Source organism: Trematomus bernacchii, unplaced genomic scaffold (genome assembly GCF_902827165.1).
Source record: "Trematomus bernacchii unplaced genomic scaffold, fTreBer1.1, whole genome shotgun sequence".
NCBI classification, from domain to species: Eukaryota; Metazoa; Chordata; class Actinopteri; order Perciformes; family Nototheniidae; genus Trematomus; species Trematomus bernacchii.
The window spans coordinates 1,963,069-1,985,683 of NW_022987905.1; the positions used below are offsets into that span (position 1 = coordinate 1,963,069).

General features: G+C 39.5%; 1 protein-coding gene across 3 annotated transcripts; it reads right to left on the bottom strand.

The window, feature by feature from the left end:
- Positions 1-2,064: 2,064 nt before the first annotated feature.
- On the bottom strand, positions 2,065-21,808 carry sgcg (sarcoglycan, gamma). 3 transcript variants are annotated; one of them, XM_034114852.1, is made up of 9 exons: positions 21,599-21,808; positions 20,394-20,631; positions 14,565-14,766; positions 13,157-13,261; positions 10,270-10,357; positions 8,752-8,871; positions 6,202-6,274; positions 4,733-4,856; positions 2,065-3,702 (listed from the first exon to the last, which is right to left on the bottom strand). In XM_034114852.1, the coding sequence occupies exons 3-9, from the start codon at positions 14,757-14,759 to the stop codon at positions 3,535-3,537; spliced, it is 873 nt and encodes a 290-aa protein (XP_033970743.1). In that variant the 5' UTR covers positions 14,760-14,766; positions 20,394-20,631; positions 21,599-21,808; the 3' UTR covers positions 2,065-3,534. The 3 variants fall into 3 exon arrangements, with proteins under 3 accessions (XP_033970743.1, XP_033970742.1, XP_033970740.1); XM_034114851.1 differs by having other exon boundaries at positions 20,394-20,603; positions 21,487-21,808; XM_034114849.1 differs by having other exon boundaries at positions 21,487-21,808.
- Positions 21,809-22,615: the final 807 nt, after the last annotated feature.

Genomic DNA, 22,615 nt, shown 5'->3' on the forward strand with positions numbered 1-22,615 from the left:
TACAAATATGCTGCTTTTTTTACTTTATATTTTATAAAAATAATATATATATATATATATATATTTTCTTGCTACAGGAAATCAGTTGAGTGTATTGAAAGAAATACATAACCTCTAAATGTCAAATACTGTCATGCAACGTGTGCTCAATGCTCATGCAAGAACTCAGCATGTCAAGGAAATAACAGTTACGTTTGTAAATTATCTTTTTTGTATCTTCACGGTTCATTTAACATTTTTTCGGTAACAGCCAGTCACAAAGCACTTTTTTGAAACGCCTCATGTACTTGCCGAGCGCTTGTGTCACCCCAAACACTTGTGGGAGTCCAACTGTGAATGGAAAACGTTTGACTTTAAATGAAATTGTTTTTATTTGGGATAGGTTTGTTTTTTTATAGCTATGTTAAATGTTAAGGGACTGTTTTGAATTATTACCTGTTCTTATGAACCACTTGTACTTTTGGGCCCTATAGTATGACGGCAAACAGGTGTAAAAGCGTTACAACGGGCCAAAAATCCATTTGTAGAAATGCGCTGCAGTTTCCAAACGATACAAATGAAGAAACATCTTCACCAACTTAACAAAACATGCAAAGCGTTTACTAAAAGTGCTGCATATACGAAACGCTGCAAGAAGCTCAAAACATAACGGACACCAGGGGACACTAGAAGAGTGATGCACACAGCTGGGACCAGAGCACTTGATGATGTTCGGGGATTATAAAGTTGGACAACTGTCACTGTTGTTGGAAACACCTAAAATGTGTGTTTTATTGGCTTTATTTTAACAATGTGATCACGTGATTCCTTTCAATATTATTGCAGATCTGCTGTAAGCTAGCTAGCTCATATAGCTAACCTAGCCATTTCAAATATACTGAAAAAACACTTACAATTATGAAACAGAATAACTCCGCTAACAGTGAAAAGGAAGTGCAGAACGTTTCTCCTACACTGAGTGTTTTGGGCCGTTGTAGCATGTTTGCACCCGTCAGCCACCGTACTTATGCAAGTCTGCATTGATATCTTCAGCTTTGGACAGAGCGGTAATGATCGAACCTCAGCTTAAACAAGTCGTAAACCTGTGGGAAAGATGCTAAAATAAAGAGCCCATGTGATTCTTTTGGCACAACCCATAACAAGGTAACTTTTAGTCCTTGGCCTTTCCAAGGAACATGGAGCTGCACCAAACTGGTGGTGCTAATGGGTTTTTACTGCAGCATTGGCTTTATTTTACCTTTAGGACTATACACACACTGACCATGAATTGTAAATGTCATTTTCAAACCGTTTAAAATGTGTATTTGTTATTTTATTAAACCTCAGGCTTGAGGTTACTCAGCCGATATCTCCTTGAGCAAACAGTGGAGAACATTTGGTACCATACATGTTGATGTACACTGTGCCATAAGGCCTAATAAATCCCCCTTAATAAATAAAATGTCTCTGTTTTTGCACCTATGTTTAAAAACATTACATGTTTATGTTGCATTTTTTAAATGTATATTTTGTATTACTATTTAATTGTATATGTTGTTTAGAGTTTGTTAGCAAAACACCCTATTGGTTTACAGGATAACTATGAATTCAGTTACTGATTATTATTATTATTAGTATTAACATGGGAATGTTGCAGCTCGTTTCTGAAACCGCAGCATGTTTCTCCAATTGGAAGTGTTTTGGGCCATTTTCCGCCTCCGTAATGACGACATGTTTTAACTTAAGCAAATACTGGATTTGATGCCACACATTCTTGCCAAATATAGATGGGAACCAATGACAGAAAGATGGCTCACTTGCTGGTCCATGGTGTGTGTGTACCTTCTTTTTTTAAATGCATCCTGGTGGTACTGCAGTGCTTTTCCACAAGAGTGCACCAGAGAGCCAATACACTTTGATCAAAACTCTATTCATTTCCACATTATGTCTTCAGCAGAAGACAAGAGTCCAGATTAAGAAAGGACACAGCCGGTCCTCTGGTGCATTTATGTTTATAAGATTTGATCAAACAAGAAGTGACCAGTCTTGAGAAAAAAAAAGTAAATGAGAATGAGAGACACAAAGTAGAAGAATAGCACAAAGTTTATTCAACATACAAAAATAATAAATACACATTACACACTTATAAAATATGTCAGAACACCTGGGGAAACTGCAAATGATCTACTACATAATACTGACAATGATAACACGACACAATGAGATAATATTTTAAAAACAGTGATGCAGATACATTGATGTATGTTTGCATCATTTAAAAATATTGCCCTTTTTATTCCTGATCTTACAGATGCGAATGTCACCTGACATGGATATTATGCAAAAAATAATCCCGTTATTTTTCCATTCAGAATCATATAATCTACAGATTTTATTAGCATTACATTGGCTGTATTGAAGTTGCTGAACAAACTCAGACCATCTTATTGCAATAAAAACCTGTTATATTGCTAAAAGCATAACTGCATGCTTATGTGTACGGTCGGTGGCCAACTGGTGCAAACGTGCTACAAAAGGCCCAAAACACTTCTAACGGGGACATTAAAAAGTGAGGCATGGGACCGGAGCGCTTGCTGGCGTTCAGGGATTAGAAAGTTGATCAACTGTCAACTTCATAATGTCCCCTGGTTTGTTTTGAGCTTCTTGCAGCGTTTTGTATTTGTTTTGTTTATGCAGCACTTTTAGTAACCGCTGTGTATGTTCGTCATCGTTTCTGAAGCTGCTAATGGACATGTGTTGGGTCGTTACGTTGCGTAAAGCATTTGCACCCGTCGGCCACCGTACTTAAGGGTTGGGCTTAAAAACAAAATACAGGCCAAACACACATACTTTAACTAAAGAACAAAAAACAATTACACACGTGATACATACCGAGTAACACTTTATTAATCTAAGCACATGGTTTTAATCTAAACCATATGAATAACTCGTGTTGTTTCCAGATTAAAAAAACAAACAAAAAAAGATAAAATCCATCTCTGAAGTGACAAAATATTTACTCTAATTAAACAAAAACATGCTAAACACCAAGTCAAACACACTACATACCAAGGGCTTGGAGCCAAAAGGACACATAAACCAAAATAAATATTCTGCTTTTGAGATTTATTTTGTGATTAATCCAAGCCTTTGATATGTGTCTGTGTATTTATTGCACCACAAGATAATATTGCATAGGATGTAAGCTGTTTCCAGCTCCTCATTGCCCAGCCATGATACTGTGCGTGTTAAAGATCCTCCTCAAAGCTCTGATGCAGATACATTTGGAACAGAGTGCCAATTTGTTTCAGCTGAATGGTTAGAAGGTCATAAAAGCAACTAAAAGGATGCGTTTCATGACATCTCCAACATGTACGCCAGCAGGCATTTGTATTTTTACAGGCCTGGATGCACCAGTGGGAGATCAGAACAGACCCAGTGTGGTACAAAGATAATACAAAAGATATCAGGCCAGATATAAACAGTTGTGCTTTTTGCCTCCCAGAAGATGCATCTACAGAGAGATGGAGAATCGATTACCTTGTCAGAGTCTTTTTAGCACTCCTGATTCTCGCTGCAAGTGGAGGTGACCCCGGCCTTGGACAGGAAGAGCTTTCCGCTGGGACACACGCAGACCTCTAATAGACCCTGAGCGTTTCCAGAGACCCCTTCTTCGCTCAGGGGCAGGCGCGGCATGCGCACCATCTCCGCATCGAGCACCAGCTGCACGAGCAAGGACGAAACAAGGAGAGAGGGATTTGAATCCACAAGGAAACAACACTTTCCACTTAAGGCGAGTGCTCAAACACATAATGGCACACAGCCAGAGGTGGAAGAAGTCGATGTTTTACTTAAGAAGCAATACGTAACTGTAGAAATACTCTGTGACAAGTAAAAGTCCTGTATTCAAAAGTAAAAGTACAACGTATCGGCATCAAATTAAACTTTTGCCTAAAGGCCCATTTCAGAGTTATATGAAATTACTGGATTATGAATCATTTGGGAAGAAGTACTCCTATCCTTGACTTAAAGGGGTCCTACTATGCTCATGTTCAGGTTCATATACTGTAAGTATTTTGTGTCGTTGTGTGATGTCACTATGTTGCTAAACAAAGGAGTCCAATGGAGGCGTTTCAGGCACGGGGAGGGATTGTGTGGGAGAGAAACTCCCTCTGGAGGGAACACAAGGATTTTAGCCTTTGCAGACCATGTACATGCACACAAACTGTTGGGGAAATATTTTCCAAGGCCCATAACTTTGACCAGTTTATCAGTTCATACTGTCCTGACTGAGCGCACGCACCTGTAACCTTGGCTGCTGTGCTCTCAGTGTTTTGTCTCCCTGTTCCTGCCTGTTGGCGTCAGCTGATAGAGGTGTTATGATTCTATCTTGTTATGCACAATGTTCATTATTCTCCCTGAACTAGCTAAATAAATGTGTCTGGGGTAGAGTTCTTCAGAATTGACTTGACTTGTTACTTTTTACAACAATTTAAAGTAGAAGAAATATAGCACTAAAGTAGAAGTTGTGTAATGAGCTCCCTCAGGGCGATCTGTCAGGTGCTAAATCTGTCCAAGAAATGGAAAAAGCTGAGCTACTGTCCAACTGAGTGAGGCTCACCTCGAAGTGAGCCTGAGAGAGAATCTAGAAGCGTGAAGCAGCATGTCGCTGGAAAAGCATTATTCCCTTGGTAATACAAAAAAAACAGTTGGTGTTCTGAAGACGTCAGGAAGTTTAGGATGTTTCTCTTACCAGTCCTATACTAGACTGCAGAAGGATGTCCATGTTGGAAGCGGCTTCGATGTTTCCGGCCAGCGCTTTGAGATGAACTCCTTTTGGGGCGTCCAAACTGAGAGAGCGGGTGGGACACTCCAACCTGAAGAGGAAATAGAGCGTGGCTGTATAAAGAGAACTGGATACAACATTGGAGGCAGGGCCCTGTTCACTCCTATGAGAGATGCTCAGTGGCGCATGAAGCCAAAATGGTTGAGAGTGGTGCAGTAATGAGTCCTAAAACCTGGAGAAATCTTAAATTGTACGACTTCCTGTCCCCTGGCCTGGAGGTCAATGGTTTTCTGAATGTGTTTTTGGTTGTTAGCCTGAAGTATGTGGGTATCACAAGCTGAAGAGATTTTAACATTTTGTTCTACGAAAACAACAAGTCAGTAAATACCCCACTGGTGAATTTAGAAATGGCTGTTGCTAACAAGTGTCTAAATGGTCGACTAAACGTCATCACGCCCAACATTAGACGCCTTTAGCTTAGCGGTGTTGACGTGAAGTCATGTGACCGTGCTGTAGTTCCTTTATAGGCCAACGTTAGCTTCTTACTTCAAAAATCATAAAGTGGTGTTAATATGTGGAAGTTATACTGCTAAACACTACTTATATAACAGTAAAATATGATCCTTTTAAGTTCAATTCCACATTGTTTATGAGACGATATCACAGGATTTTGTCAAACCTTAAAGGTCACCTATCATGCTATTTTTAGGCAATAGATATATAAAAATATATAAAAAACATGTCTATGAAGTGTTTTGCTCAAAATACCAAACAGATCACCCATTCTAGTCATGCCTCATATCCCTCTATTTCACTTCCTGTTTCAAAACGGCAGATTTTATGTATAAAGCTTGAAAAAAAAAAAGATTGATTAAAAAAAAGGGGACGGGACTGAGCTCATGCGGGAGATTCTACCAGTATTGAAAAGCCATATCATGGATTATCAAGGATTATTTCTGAAACAGTATGGAGCTCAAAGGCTTTCTCTCTTGCCGGTTATACCACAAGGTGAGTTCCTTTTTATTTCCTGCTTCTTCACACACATGCTCTCTCCAGTACCGGTTAGCTCTGAGTGTTAGCGATGCTAATGTAAACATGCACCGACCATATTACGTCCAAAACAGTCGGGCATTGTTTCTGATAGCAACGTTTCTGATAGGGCCGTGGGTGTAAAGCCAGCCTACATTTCCGATATTGCATCATATCGGACGCAAATCTGGATCAGCTCCGTTGTTGACACATATTTATGTATAAAAGACATCAAAACGTGCATTTTGCATGATAGGTCCCCTTTAACATTTTGCTTCAGTGGTTGTCGTGCATAGTTTGTTTTCTGCAGGGACTCGACTCAATCAACCTACTGTTCCGAATAATGACTTGTAGTTTTCATGCATTATCTATTATTATGAACACTACAAGACGGCGGAAACGCTCACCTCAGGTCTTTCAAAAGTTCAGATCTCAGCAGGGGAGTCTCCACCGAGTGCTGGAACAGCGCTCCTTCAGGGCCTGATGGGGAAAGAGACACATAGTTGAGAGGAGGTTAAATCAAGGTTCGAAACTACTACTGAACAACTTAGGTTTGTATAAATAAATGTATTCTATTTAATTTGATCTATGTTGCACATTTTTACTTATTTAAATGTCTTCATTCAATTTTTTTATATGATTTTTTCTTTGGACATTTTTACTTTAACCACTTTATTGTACTTCTTTTTTTCTTTTATTGAACATCTTGAGTTTAAATTCCCATAAAGAAATTAACTAAATAATGCATTTTTTTTTTTTATCGCACATTCTTACTTTAAAGGTGGGGTAGGTAAGTTTGAGAAACCGGCTCGAGATACACTTTTTGTTATATTCCATGAAATGCTCTTAACATCCCGATAGCAATGAATATTTTAAGTGCTTTGACAAAAAATCCATAAAAAAATGTCATCTGTGGAAGCTGTAGTAGGCCTACTGTAAAAAGCACGACCAATCATTTTAGCCGGCCCGGCTAAAATAACTGGATGGCCTACCTGCCTGTCAGCCTTCCATCTGTGCACAAACTTATCTCGTGCCCTCATTGGTCATGTGCGCGTTCGTGTGTGTTGGAGGAGGGGCTCTGTAAGGAAGTCTGAAGGAAGTGGCAGATTTTTTTCCGCCATTCTAGCGCACTCGAGCTGGTTTCTCCAAAATTACCTACCCCACCTTTAACTTGTGTTTGTATAAATATTTTTGAATAATTATTTAATTACATTTTTATATTTAATTACATTTCTTTGCCCCGTAAAAATAAAAATATTTGTTAAAGAATATTCCTTAAAATATTCATTTATATACAAAACATATATTTATTTGAGTACTGACTTTTTTTGGATCAGCTGGTATTACATGAGGCGTCACCAGCGAGCCCCAATTTGTATCTTTGAGTGAAATATCAACAATCGAACAGCCATGGTCTTTTACATTTTGAGCTAAATAGCACATGTTAGCATGCTAAACTACAGCAGACTTGAATCTTCATTGTGAGCATGCTTACAAAGCTCAAAGCACGCGCTGTGCCGTCTCACTGAACTGCCAGCGACGCTGTCAACTCTTTGTCTTATTTTTTATTGTTTACTGCTTTAATTTGTGAAGCTTGTTCTAAAAAAGCAAGAGTGTGCTCAGTCTGTAAATCAAAATGACCTTGGGCAGGGAAGCTAGCAGCGGACACGTCCCGGCAACAGAAAGCAGCCACACACACACACACACACACACACACACACACACACATACACACACACACACACACACACACACACACAACACACGCACACACACCACACACACACCAACAGCACACAATCACACAGCACACACACACACACCACACACACACACACACACACACAACACACCACACAGACACACACACACACACACACACACACCACACACACACACACATCACACACATCACACACACACACAACACACACACACATCACACACACACTACACACACACCACACACACAAACACCACACACACACACACACACACACACACACACACACACACACACACACACACACACACACACACACACCACACCACACACCACACAGCTACCAAAAAAAAAAGCCTGATAATAGCCTGTGATACTTGTACCCTTTGTTGTTTAATATGACATATAATGTGGTACCGAGGTGTGATATTTCTTTTGTTGGCTGAAAACTAAAGATGAAAATACTTGATTAGAATTTTAATGTGGTGGATTTCACCTACTCTGGTATAGATACCTTAGCTCCTGACTTTATATGCAGAGATATCCATGCAATAAACTTTGGTTGCGAACGCTTTATAGGAACTCAACCTTGCAATAATAAGATGTTCTTATTAATGATTTCCTTTCATTTATCGACAATAACTTAAGGCATAATTCAAACCTATGTAGCATATGGCCCTAAAATAAATACTGCTGTGAAATGTAGTTGTAAAAGTATTACGTTGCATAAGTTCACATTTTACAATGGAAATGGATATGTACGATTATGTCCTAATAGTACTTAAGTATGGTACTTGAGTAAATGTGCAAAGTTATTTTCACCACTAGTCACTTGGCACAGTGGCTGTTTGAGCTAAATGCTGACGTTAGCATGCTAAGCTGATGTTTAACAGATTCCCATGCTCGCTGTCTTAGAAGAGCCTGCTAGCATGCTAACAATTGCTAAATGGCACTAAAATAAACACTGTTGTGTCTGAATGTCATTAGTTTTGCAGCAATCAACAAACCTGACATCATTTCCATCAAGTTCTGTGAATCTTTAAAATAGTCTTTTACATTATACAGCTGATTTATATTTAAAAATGTCTATGTTGCAAATGTATAGATAGACAAACACATTATGGTAAAACGTCTCTTTCTTGTCTTTTCTGTTTAGGACACTTCACTTCTCACTTCAGAACATTGTTTGGATGTGAGAGTATTATTTCCCAGCAGGCTGCAGCTGTCGGTGTACCTGTGACTCGCAGTCTGTCTGGTCCAATCACAGCCTGGTCGCCATCTGCAGTGAACAGCATGCTCTCCGTTTGGGAGTTAATGAGCACTTTTCGAGCTCGTCCCTGAGCCTCTCTTGGACCTGCAACAACAAAAACATCACGAATTACCTGAAGGGGGTTTGGCAAAAGTACATGGAAATAAATCAATATCAAATCTCTATTTGTTTTCCTGTTTGGATTTTAAAATCTGCCATGAATATAATGAAGCAGATGTGGCATGTGTGGAAATACCTTATAAAAGAAAATGTGTAGCTAGAGAATTTGTAAGAAATTATCAGTAATATAAAAATAAAGTGACAAATATCTGAGGTGCCTCTCACGACAGCCCTGTGTGTCGCAAATGTATGTGTTTTTTTTATAAATGTTTACATGGACTGGCCCCCCCTCCCTTAGGGGAATTCATCCAGAAAAAACACACTGGACGCTGCACTAGGTCAGAAACCAGAGGAGACTGTGAAGTCCACCGTAGACGGACCACTTTTGGACAAAATGTCCTCTCCGTTAAAGGCAGCTCATTGTGGAATAGCCTCCCAACTGAGATACGGGATTGTCCCACTCTCAATAGTTTCAAAGGTCAACTCAAAGAATGGTTGAGAAACAAACAGACGTGCGATCACCGCTAAATGCACTTTAACACAGGGGTATCCTCTCTTGCACTTTATGTAGCACTTGTATCTTCTCTTGCACTTTACATGTCGTTGCTGCTATATTGTATTACCATGTCATAAATACTTGTGTATGCTGCTCTTGCTCTTTTGCACTTTTTACATAACATGTATTTTGTTTTTGCTATGTTTGTAAAATATAATGTTCTTAAATGTTTTATGTGAGGGACTGCGGATGGAAATTAGCTCAAAGCTAAATATGGCACTGTTACGCTTGATACATTTTAATGTCTTAAGTGTTCATTACTGTGCATTGTCCCTGCCAAATAAACGATTAAATAAAAAAAATAAAAAAATCTAAAGCAGGTGGATTAACCAGAGAGATATTAACTCGCTGAAGCACCTACAACTGTGAACCTGCATGTAATCTTCTCTAACAAGCATTTCGTTTTCATCCACAGAGGGCTGCGGGGATGCTTTTTACGGCTTAATGATCAAGGACACATAACGGCGCGGTGGAACAAGGCAATTAGTCGGGTCATTTGTTGGCCTTTTAATTATGACAAAACACCCCAACGTAACAGTAAAAAGACGTGCAAATATGATCCTCCGCAGGCCTCTGGTCCCTCTGTGTAATGCAGAACGACCCAGAAGCAGTGGCACAGAGAGGAACGTTGCATTTAATGGATTTTAAATGGAAATCAAAGAGATTATAAATGGAAAGACGGCTTCTTGTCACTGTTAATGTTGGATAAGGAATTGCCGCAGGACAAGTGCATGAATGGCTTTACTATTGCCCTCATACATCAATGAGATACTTTGTTATGCATGCTCTGTGTGCCTCTCTGTGTGTACATGTGTCCTCTCTCTTACCCACTGATATCCTCCCCGTGACATTACCATCTTCATTTCGGGCATTAAGGGAAACACTTTCCGACGAGTGCACTAGAAGTGAAGTGTCCTAAAAAAGACAAGAAAAGACAAGAAAAAGCCATTTTACCATGCTGTGTCTATGCAACTGATTTGAAAAACAGCTGCATAATGTGAAAGAAAATGTTTAAGATTCACAGAACTTGATGGGAATTGTTTATGAACAAACGGCTGCAAAATGAATGACATTCAGACACAGCAGTATTTATTTCAGTGCCATTTCAGTAAATGTTAGCAATCCACAGTAGCAAGCGCTCCATGTATGGTGAGCATGGGGGATCACAAAATCTGCAAAACATTCGTTAGCTTTCACTTCAAAATGCCACTGTACAGCCACTAAGTACCATAATTAAGTACTATTATGACATAGTTGTACTTTACTTCATCTACTTTATCCATGTTATGCTCCTCTACTTTTACTCCAGTACATTTTGGAGATAAAATATTGTAATTTTTACTTTTGCTACATTCATTTAACACTCAGAGTTACGTTTGACATATTATACAACACAAAAATACAACCCAGTATTTTCTAAGTATCTACAATTGGCTCCACATTGACAAACTACAACAATAAAATGCTCTGACATGTATTTATTTGTGGTAAAAACAGAAACATATATAAGAATATCATTTTGTGAAAGGAGTCTTTCTGCTTATTGAGTACTTTTACTTTTGATACTGTATGTACATCTAGCTGATATGTACTTCTACTAAAGTAACATTTTGCATTCAGAACTTTTACTTGTGATGAAATATTTTCAGACGAACGCATTTCTACTTTTAACTCAAGTAAACGATCTGAGTACTTCCTCCACCTCTTTGTAAACTATGCCTTTTTAGAAAGTGATGTACACAAATCTGATTCAAAGTGATTGAGTGAAACAAAGTAATTGATGTTGAAATGAGGCCGCCTCAGCAGTAAACCACCACTGTTTCCCTGCAGCTGTATGGCGGAGAAGTTTACAGAAATGATGTAAGAATGTAACTTTCATTTGAAAAGCCAATACGGTGGCTCACCAAATCTCATTACCCATCCATAGAATACATTAGAGAAAGTGTCCGTCCATGAATGAGGAATACATTACCTTTTTAATGAGGCGCACAAAGAAAAACAATGCTTAAAGAAAATGCTGCTATGAGCAAGAAAAGCCATAACTTGTAAACAACTGCAGCAAAGTGTTCCCATCTGCTGCGTGCAGGCGAGCCATAAACTGCTTTCCACTGCAAATATCTGAGGTTAATGGAGAGCTCGCTGCTCCACAACGCGGCCAAACCCAGTTTGTTCCTCTGACACATCTCACAGAAAAAGTCTGAAATATGCAATTCACTCACTGCAGCTGCATAAAAGTGCTTGAGTGTCAGCAAGAAATTAGATTGAGATGCTGACAGGCAGTGGTGGAAGAAGCACTAAGATCATTTCCTTAAAGTGGACCTATCATGCTATTTTTAGGCAATAGCATAGGTCTCAGATTTTAAAAATATATAAAAAAACATGTCTATGAAGTGTTTTGCTCAAAATACCAAACAGATCACCCATTCTAGCCATGCCTCATATCCCTCTATTTCACTTCCTGTTTCAAAAGTGCTGATTTTGGGTATAAAGCTTAAAAATAAAAAGAATTGATAACAAATAAAAAAGGAGGGGGCGGAGCTCATGCGGGACCCGGCAGCTACTGTCTAAACGAAATACTGCGGTGATGAAACGCCATATCATGGATTATCAAGGATTATTTCTGAAACAGTATGGAGCTCAACGGCTTTCTCTCTTGCCACAAGGTGAGTTCCTTTTTATTTCCTGCTTCTTCACACACATGCTCTCCAGTACAGGTTAGCTCTGAGTGTTAGCGATGCTAATGTAAACACCGACCATATTACGTCCAAAACAGTCGGGCATTGTTTCTGATAGCAACGTTTCTGATAGGGCCGTGGGTGTAAATCCAGCCTACATTTCCGATATTACGTCATATCGGACTCAAATCTGGATCAGCTCCGTTGTAGCCCCGTTTTTAGAGATTTGGGTACGGAGGAAAAGAGAGAGGGTTTTATTTTCTGACGCTGCGTGAGGTCCCCGACACACCGGGGACACATATTTATGTATAAAAGACATAAAAAAGTGCATTTTGCATGATAGGTCCCCTTTAAGTAAAAGTTATGTAGAAATACTCTTTTAAAGTAAAAGTTTCACATTAAAAGTGTTACTATTAAAAGTACAAAAGTATAAGCATCAATATATACTTAATTGACATTATTCGTTCACAGGGTGCAGCTTAATGTGCTTTCACAATATGGCACATAAAAACAAATAAACAGTTAAGAAGAAATTCATTTCTGGTCACATGTTAAAACCATTTTGCACATGGAATAAAAGGAGGTTAAATAAGATAATTAAATAAATATATATAATAAATAAATTCAAAAAAATTATAATAATAATACTATAGAACATAAATATGAACCAGCAAGGTAACTCATTTGGTAAAATAAATGTAGTGTAGTAAAAAGTACAATATTTTTCTTCCAAATTGTAGTGGATTAGGATTAAGAAGTAGCAATAAATGGAAAGAACAAGTACCTCAAAAATATACATTACTTAAGTAAATGAACTTAGAAACTCTCCATCACGGCTTTCAATCTAAAGTTTGGTAAACAGTGAGATGATTAATGGCCGGTCTGTCAGACCACTTAACTGAGCAAGCAGGAGTGTGAGTGAGCTTAGAGGAAGAGGGAGGAAAGCAGAAGGTAGACGGAGGAGGGAGGAATGATAGATAGCAGAGTGAAGAGGAATGTGGGAAGAAGAGCAAGAACAGTGTGTTCCTGATTATCTTACTTCTCTGGAGTGGATCTCCTGAGCGTAGACGGGGAAGAGAAACTCTGACTCGCCCTCCTCCAGCTTGACCCCCTCTGAGTTCACTTGCAGGAGTCCCATCCCATCCTACAGGTGGAATAAAAACACACACACGTTTTCAAGATGGAGTAAGGCAGGTTTAACGGAGGAGTCTTAACTGTACATCAACTGAATCTGCAAGGTAAGAATCCAAAGTATGACACGTTAGAAATTAAGATTTGTGAAACACACTCAGCAAAGTTTTACTGTATAATTAAACCAGCCAGTAGATTTTGTTCCGTGTGTGTGTGTGTGTGTGTGTGTGTGTGTGTGTGTGTGTGTGTGTGTGTGTGTGTGTGTGTGTGTGTGTGTGTGTGTGTGTGTGTGTGTGTGTCCTAGCATTACTATACTTGTGGGGACCTAAATCTGTTTACACAGTCACGTGTGGGGACTCGCCTCCCTTATGGGGACAAAATGGAAGTCCCCATGAGGGGAATCATTCATTTTAGGGTGAAGACTTGGTTAGGGTTAGGTTAAAGGTGGGGTAGGTAAGTTTGAGAAACCGGCTCGAGATCGCTAGAATTCGAAAATACACAACCGGAGAAAATCTGCCACTTCCTTATAGAGCCCCTCCTCCAACACACACGAGACCAATGAGGGCACGAGATAAGTTTGTGCACAGATGGAAGGCTGACAGGCAGGTAGGCCATCAAGTTATTTTAGCTGGGCCGGCTAAAATGATTGGTCGTGCTTTTTACAGTACTACGGCTTCCACAGATGAAATTTTTTTATGGATTTTTTGTCAAAGCACTTAAGATATTCATTGCTATCGGGATGTTAAGAGCATTCCATGGAATATAACAAAAAGTGTATCTCGAGCCGGTTTCTCAAACTTACCTACCCCACCTTTAAGAAAGCTAGCAAGACTCATAAACACAAAACCATCCTGTTCAGCTCTTCTACTGCTGATAATAATACAAAATAAAATAAAATAAATATATACATTCATAATATATATATATATATATATTATATATATATATATATATATATATATATATATATATATATATACATACATAAATAAATAATAGCATTAAACAATTATAATTTAAAGTATAGGTTTTATTGCTGATAATAACAAAATAAAAATAATGAAATAAAAAAATGAATAATTCAAATAATAATATTAGGCAGTGTTATTGGGCCAATGAAATGAACATTTAAAAAAAATAATAATATCAAGCAGTGTCAATGGGTCAATAATATGTATGCACATCAACACTATAAAGGGACAGTGATTACTGACATAACACTGAAGATATAAAGAGAAGCATGACGACAGGTGGGAAAGACAGGAGTAAAGCTTTTCCCATCTGAAAACACAAAGTGGCGAGGGAAGCCAGCTTACCGTGTTGAACCACATCACCCTGAGGACCCAGATGGTGAGGGCGAAGTTCACCACCAGGATGATGATGAGCAGCAGGACGAACAGGTAGAGGCAGCGCTTCCTCCAGCCGTAGATCCCGATGTTGTAGACATTGTTGGGCACCGACCTGGGCGGGCTGCTGCCCTGGGTGGTGCTGACGTACTGCTCCCGCACCATCTGCTGGCTGATCATCACACAGAGGCACAAACATGGGCAACACATGTTAAAAAAATTCATAAACACAAAGTCCTTTAAAGGTCACCTATTATGCAAAATCCTCTTCTTCATGTCTTTTCTACATAAACATGTGTCCCCTCTGTGTAAAGAGATTCTGAAAGTTTCAGGAGAAAAGATTAACTCACTTTTTGTCCTGATCCATTTATATAAAAACCTGTCTGAAAATGAGCTGATCAGATTTTGGCTACTTTATGATGTCATAACGATTTTTTGGCTTGTGTAACCATTAGCCAATCACCAACCAAGGTAACCCCCCCCACCCCACCCCACCATATCCCCCGAATCTCCTCCTAGAGCACCATTGTGTTCTTTTTAACCAAATATCTCTCGGAGGAGCGTGGGGAGTGGCTCCTTATTTTCATCTAAAGGCCCTGACACACCAGGCAGTCACCAGAGAACTCGCCGACACCCGACACCGACAGTTCCATCGACGAGTTCTCCTGCGTCTTGGCCGTGTGTCGCACTGGAAATCACCGCAAAGACTTCAGCCGAGCACGTACGAACTGCGCATGCGTGAGTGGCAATAACTCTCCTTACCAGCAGGCGGCGGTAGTGTGTATTCGTCATTCAAAATAGGCAACAACCGGAAGACAGAGAAGAAGAACAGACTGATATAAACAAACAAATAGCGTGTGCGTTCCATTTTCACTCTTGTCCATCGAAAACATGTTTTAGAATATAAAAATACATGAATGATGAAATTAGCACATAAAGTGCAGACATACTATAAAATCACAGTTAATAGACCTGCATCTGATGATCGCAGTGTTCTGGCGGGTGTGTAGTTTATTGAGTCAGCAATGTAATAATGGCCACTGCTATGTGTGGGAGGTAAGAGAGGACATTTAAGGGCTATGTTTGATGTCTTTTAAGTATCACCTGCTGGGGTTTAGCTGCTGTCCTGTGCCTTCTTAAATCGTTTGTTTACATCCCTCACTTCCGTTTCGCTTCTCATTTGCTAGCTGAACAGCTGATCAGAGTGGTTTCTTGGCCCGATAGCTTGTGTCCGACAAATGGCCGATTCAACATGTTGAATCGGCCGGGTGTCGACCGTGAAAGGCCAAATAAGGCGTGTCACGGCCGAGGGTTCGGGACACACCAAATTGACTTTGGGCGACAAGGAACCCGTTGTCGCCAGACAACGCAAGACGGCCGATTTCGGCCTGGTGTGTCAGGGGCTTAAAGTAACAGACAGAGAATCAGCACTTTTGAAACAGGGCTGAAACAGAGGGGATTATGGGATGCTGCAATGATCTGTTTGGTATTTCGAGCCAAACACTTCAGAGACATGTTTTGTATATATCTGAGACCTATAATATATTGATGAAAAACAGTATAATAGGGGACCTTTAATGCTGTTCAGAGGTCTGACATTATGTAGTTTGGTTACAGTAATACAATACTTCATGGTACAAGTGTTTGTCCACCAAGTCAAAACTGCTCCACCAATGATATTGAAACTCATCCTTGAAACTCATACCATAATCACATATTAACATTGTGTCTGACCTCAACCATGTCTTGACCAGTGAATATAAACTGTTTCCATGGTTTAATAACCTAAAATGTACAATGACATTCAGAGCTTTCTTGCCAAATACAGCGATCTGCTACGTTGAGATTTAAAAAAGTGTAACATTACAGGCTGGAAAACAAAAACATTAGCTAACAGTTGCTATACATCTCCCTCAAGCTGGGGAGAACTGCTATAACATTTTCTCTGTTTACTAACTTCAAGTGACCTCTCTCACCCTGGTGAATATGTAAAGTTTGATAAGAGCAGCCTAACGTTGGATTGTAAAATCTTGCACAGTGACCAGCGAACAAACAAATTCATACTTATTACCCCTTTTATTGCCAGTTCAAGAGGAGCATACTGACAATATTTCACTACATAATAATTTAGTTTGAGCCATCTTCATTTTGAGCATGAATACACATTTTCAGATGGTTTTGAGAATTAATTCAGACGTCAATGTGAATCAACATCTGAAATCAATAACCTAAAAGATGGTTGTCAACAAATCTTTTTATGGAGATGGATTTCCGCCATCTATCAAGCACACTGAATTCACTGTCTTAAGGTCAAGCCTTTACATATTGCTGCACAAGTACACACTGCCTATATGCAACTCTATACAATAGCTTGTTCAGTCACTGCACAGTATTTCATTCACTAGCCTCGAGCACGTGCACAGAGCCAGTGGATATCTGGCTCAATGCACCAATGGAAAACCTGATGTCATTTCCAGCAGTTTTTCAAGAAGGCAAAAAGGAAAATGCCACTTATTACAGCGGGGGCGGTTCTGTCTGACTACACAGCAGCAGGACATCACTGACAGAAACCAAGGAGCTGAATGTCAGCACATTTCAAACCGCAGCAAGATTTACAAGCTATGACAACAAAAGTAGTTTTCATTTTCATTGTTTTTATTCTATAAATTGACCAATCAGAATTGAGTATTCAACTAATCCATGTATTGATCAACATAATAACCAGAAGAACTGCAGAGAGAGCTGCATGGGCCAAGGCCTGAAGAAAATGCTGCAGATTGTAGGTTATACTATAAAATACCCGGAAACAGGCAGACTTTAGCTCTCCTTAAGCAACATCCTGCTTCGAATCTTCATCAATACTTTAGAGCGGCCACATCTAAACTTTATGGGAGAAGTTATCTGAACAACAGAGACATTTAGGATGTCTCAGCAGTGTTTTCTGAACCTGACAGCAGCCTGGCTGATTTACATACGGGACAGATGTTGCATCTTAATGCCACAGTTAAAGGGGTTTTCCATCATGTTAAAAGAGACACTTTTCAAACAAAAAAAAGTAATTATTTGACATTAACAGATGTTCAGCCAGGCACATCATCCTGCTGCTGCTGCCGTAACTCCCTGGTGATACAAGCAGAAAAGGGCAGACAGACTCTGCATAGTCACACGCTGCAATGTTTCTGTAAATAATAAAGTAAAAATGCCGCCCTCACAGCGAGAGGTAATGACAAAAACCAAAATATGCTCGCTGCTGGAGCTCACTGAGGTCCGGGAGATAATACAGGCCCAGAGTCTGCACAGCTCGTTTCTTGGCGTTTTGCATTAAACAGCGAAGGAGACGTGTTGGCTTTAAAGGCTCAGAGTTTGTCTTTGACTGAACCCGCCTCTCCACAGGACCTGTCACATGGCCACAGCCACGCTGTGATGAATAGCCCTTATTTCATAAACAAAACAAATGAATATCGCCTGTAAACGAAAGAGGGAAAAAATGACTTTTCCGCAGGGAAGAGGAGATTGAAGGTTGATAAGTATGTGAGATGCTCACACTTCCCCCGCGTCTCTCCTCATTTATATTTATTAATCGTACTAGTGTGAGTTATGACGACAAATTGAATCTCAGAAAAGACACTGCAAATTATAACGAGGGTGTCTGGCATTGCACGGCAAGTTATATCCACATGGATTAAGTGAGGTTTTATTTTGTATTTCTCCAATGATGCTCAAAAATATTTTTAGATTCACCTAGTCTGTTAAAGAGGACGTATTCTGCAAATGTACAGGTTCATATTTGTATTTTGTTCCTCTCCTGTAACATGTTTACATCCTTTAATGTTCAAAAAGCTCTTTATTTTTCTCATACTGCCGCAGCACCTACTTTCACCCCAGTCTGCTCTGACTGGTTAGCTGGCCGGCTCTGTTGTGATTGGTCCACCGCTTAGATGTAGCCTATCACATATACTGTGTTGGTGCTCTAGCCAATAGAAGTGCGAGTGTGATGTCACTATGTTACTGAAGTAAACAAAGGAGTCCAATTGAAGTGTTTCAGGCAGGGGGGGAGTGTGGGAGAGAAACTCCCACTCGAGGAAACACAGGGATTTTAGCCTTTGCAGACCATTGACATGCACACAAACCTGTAGTATACACTATAGGAAAGGGAAAACCCCCAAAAGCCTTTAAATTGATTCCAATATCCTCCCTCTCTACCCAACCACAACTACAGATTAATTTATGATGCAGATCAGCCAACTGTGTCCTTTGGGCAAACGAGCAAAGAGCTGTTCATTATGCCGTTAATGAATTTGATCTAACCCAGTCTAATGACTTTAAATATAGGCATTAAGAGGCTTCTGTACTTCAGGGGGAAGCAGCTCTGAGGGTGGATCTTTTAAAAGGCGTCTTCCAGCTCCGGTTTCAGTGTTACCACAGACTGCTCCTTCCATAGCAACCCAAATAAACAGGGCCTGCACAGTGGCTGTGAAGGAGCCAGGAATGCTCAGTTTATGATCGGAAATACAGTCTGTCCTTTAGAGAGGCAATAGTTTTCATGATATTGCTTTTTTAAAGTGGATTATAAGACACTTGGTCAAGAATATGTAATCAGGATACAAAAAAAGTTACTGTATTACCTTACAGTTACATGAACAGAGACAGATTACTGTTAAATGTACAATGTTAGTAAAAAACCGCCTACTGCCTGAATTTGCTTTATAGTTTTCACTTTCCTAGGATCGCTTGTCCTTTTTTTTATTCAGTAGGAGAACCTATATGTTCATAAAATAGTGTGTGTGAGCTTAAATGTGTATTAAACTAAAACGGAGCATTTTGTGTTAGTCAGATTTTATTCCTGCTTTTCTTTTTATCGCCTCCTTTGTTTACTTCCGGAACATAAATCACCACGTAACTCAGTACGTGATAGGCTAAGGTGCGGGACATTTCTAAGCGGTTGACCAACCACAACAGAGCGGGCAGCTAACCAATCAGAGCAGACTGGGCTCTAGTTTCAGACAGAGGGTGAAAAGAGGTGATGCAGCACAAGCAGTATGAGGGGAAAAAATACCTTTTTGAACATTAAAGCATGGAAACATGTCACAGTAGACTAGAGGCACAAAATACAAATATTAACCTGAAAATGAGCAGAATATTTCCTCTTTAAAGTGACGCTCCTATCTGGCTCTGACCTCTGGGTTACAGCAAGGGGTCGGTCAGCTAACTACTTGCCAAAAACTATCATGGTATAGCTGTTATTGAGAAACAAGTGGCCCCTAAACCAAATACTGTACGTTTCAGTGAGTTAGAAAGGATAAAATACATCTCTGGAGGGACTTTACAGAGAAACACTCAACATGAAGAGTGAGGAGCGATCATAAACTGAGCACAAGTTTCTGTCTGTGTCTGGAGAGTAGCCGGCGTCATGACTCCACTCCGCTGTGATGCCTTAACTTCTAAAAATAGGGCACAGCATTGCGAACTAAATTTAAAACAGCAGCACAGGACACACACACTCACACACACACAACATAAGGTACAACTAATGAAAGATAAGGCACTGAATTTGCTTATAACACACAAAACAGTAAGGTGCTCTTCAGCTAAAGTTATTTTTGTATTTCAATATTTCTAACCATGTATGGTAAAACAAACGACAGCTGGCAACACTTTTTCCTAACTTCTTCTGTAAAGACTACAACACAAGGTGAGGTACAGAGAAAGAAAAATCATTTAGCAGTAGGTCAAAGGTTGGCATTGTAAAACATTATCTTATAAAAAGGGGAAACCCCCACAGAGTGTGAAAAGGCTCACCGTTTGTGTGTTCAGGCGCAGCAGTCCTCGTCTTTTCTTCGCGGCAGTGAGCAGCAGAGCTGGTAGGAGCAGCAGTGTTTGAGTCGCTCACACGTCTGTCAGCCGCTCAACAGCTGCGAGCCATAAATCCAGATCAGGGAGAGCCTCGTCTGATCACCACGAGGCGGCGCTCCCACTCCCTCACACACACACACAGACTGCTCTCTGCCTCTTAAATGTGCACACATTGATTATTAGACTATCATCAGTGTGTATGAGAGAGAAACAGAGGCGAGGGGGAGGAGAATTAACCATCAGTACACATTATATCCCGGCTATATACAGATTACATGTATTGTATTTCCTTACAGTTCCATAAAGAAAGATGCAATCAGATTCCTAAAATATGTGGATTACTTTCAGGGTAACAATGTTAGTAAAAAAAAAACTAAAAAGAGCATATAGTGTTTGTTGTAAAAGGATCAGATTGTATTTCTTCTTTGTAAACTGTAGGCCTACCAGTTAGCTAATACTTTAAGTGTGAATCTATACGCCTACTGCCTGAATCTGCTTTATGGTTTCACTTTCTTTGGTTCATGAGAAAAATAAAGAGCTTTTTGAACGATAAAGCATGGAGACATGTCACAGTAGAGGCTCAAAATACAAATATGATCCTGAAAATGAGAAGAATATGCTAATATATTACATTATAAAGAATACAATCTCTGAGCAGAGGACACATTTTTTATCGTAAATATCTTGGTTCCTTCTTTTCTAAGGTCACAATGTTCTGTTGTTTTACAGAATACAAAACACATATTGACATTTCTTTCCTCTTGGATTTCTCTGCATTCCATTTGTTATTGAGGTAATTCAAAAGTAATGGAAATAAATCAGATTACATTTATTTTTATATTACTCAGATTAGATGACTGACATTGTTTTACATGTAACTAGCAATTGTAAAATTGTAATTTTAAGTATTTCGTTTCATTTTTATTTGTTCCGTTGATAGTATGCACAACTTGATGTATAACACTTATTTACAAAACATGTCTCTATAAACACACCATACCCGGAAAGGAGCAGGGAGAAGAAAATAATCTTATATTACCTGCCCCTTTCTAAAAAAAAAAATAGATGGTCCTTCATATTTTCTTATTCACAGCCAATCATAACAGTATTGTAGGAAAATAAAAACGTACAAAAAATATTATTATAAATACTTAGTGCCCAGTGTAACCCTCCCAACCCTGCTTATGTCCGTAATGAACAGAGGCAGTTGTTTGTAATGCAGCCCAGTGAGTCACTCTCTCTGCAGCCCGAGGCTCCGTGCAGTCCGGTCTAATTTGGGGCTTCAGTCATGGCTCTCAACACGGAGTTAAGCTGGTGTTTCAGAGTGTTTCAGAGCTGAGCTGGGTGACAGGCAGCAGGAAGGGCGGAGAGTAGTCACAGTGGCAGCAAACACAGCGTGGTAAACACACAGGAGAGGGGGGAGGGGGGGGGGGGGGGGGGGGGGGGTGAAGGTTATTGAAATAGAAAGTGTTCCCGATTCATTGTCCTGAATTATTTAGCTTATTTTCACAACTCACAACTCTGTGTTTTGGGTAATAACTCATCCTTCAGTATCACTTAATACGATTCATTTGTCTTCAGGGGGCGTCACACCCCCTCTCTGAAGAAGAGGGTTTGACATCTGAACCGGCTTGGGGAGTTTACTCCGCCATGAAGAGAAAAACATGTGTGCAGCGGTTTTGACAATGTGATGTATTTATTACGAATTAAAATATAGGGATTCAGAGATGGGACTATTAATATCTTATGCAGCAGTGATAACAGGATAACAGGGGTGGGAGGGTTCCTCTAAAAAGTAGTCCATTGCAATTAGTTACCTGTAAAAGAAAGTTATCTGAATATCACAATATAAAGTAATGTAACCCGATTCCTTTATTTTGGATTACCTCAATATCAAATGCATTGCAAATACATTTAAAATAAAATATATTTCAATAAGTGTATTATGTAAACGTGACCCAAGAAAAGACGAAAACCAAGATATTTGATACAATATGTGTAGTTTACCAATTCTGTTTTAGTTTAAAACCCAGTCTGCTCAGAAGAAAAATGCAGATATATTCACTTCAAATAAGAACAAACATTATAAGAGCTGGTGCAATAGTGTCAAGCTGAACTCTTAGTGTTTATTTTCATTGAATGGCCAAGGCTGAAGCAAAACAGGTGTT

What these genes read in the sequence shown, in the direction of transcription:
- sgcg (XM_034114852.1), bottom strand. Translation starts at nt 14,759, where the DNA reads ATGGTGCGGGAGCAGTACGTCAGCACCACCCAGGGCAGCAGCCCGCCC. An exon ending in AGACAGACTGCGAGTCACAG is followed by an intron (nt 6,275 to 8,751) that starts GTACACCGACAG and finishes TTTCCCCATCAG; the next exon opens with GCCCTGAAGGAGCGCTGTTC. An exon ending in GAACTTTTGAAAGACCTGAG is followed by an intron (nt 4,857 to 6,201) that starts GTGAGCGTTTCC and finishes TTTCCTCTTCAG; the next exon opens with GTTGGAGTGTCCCACCCGCT.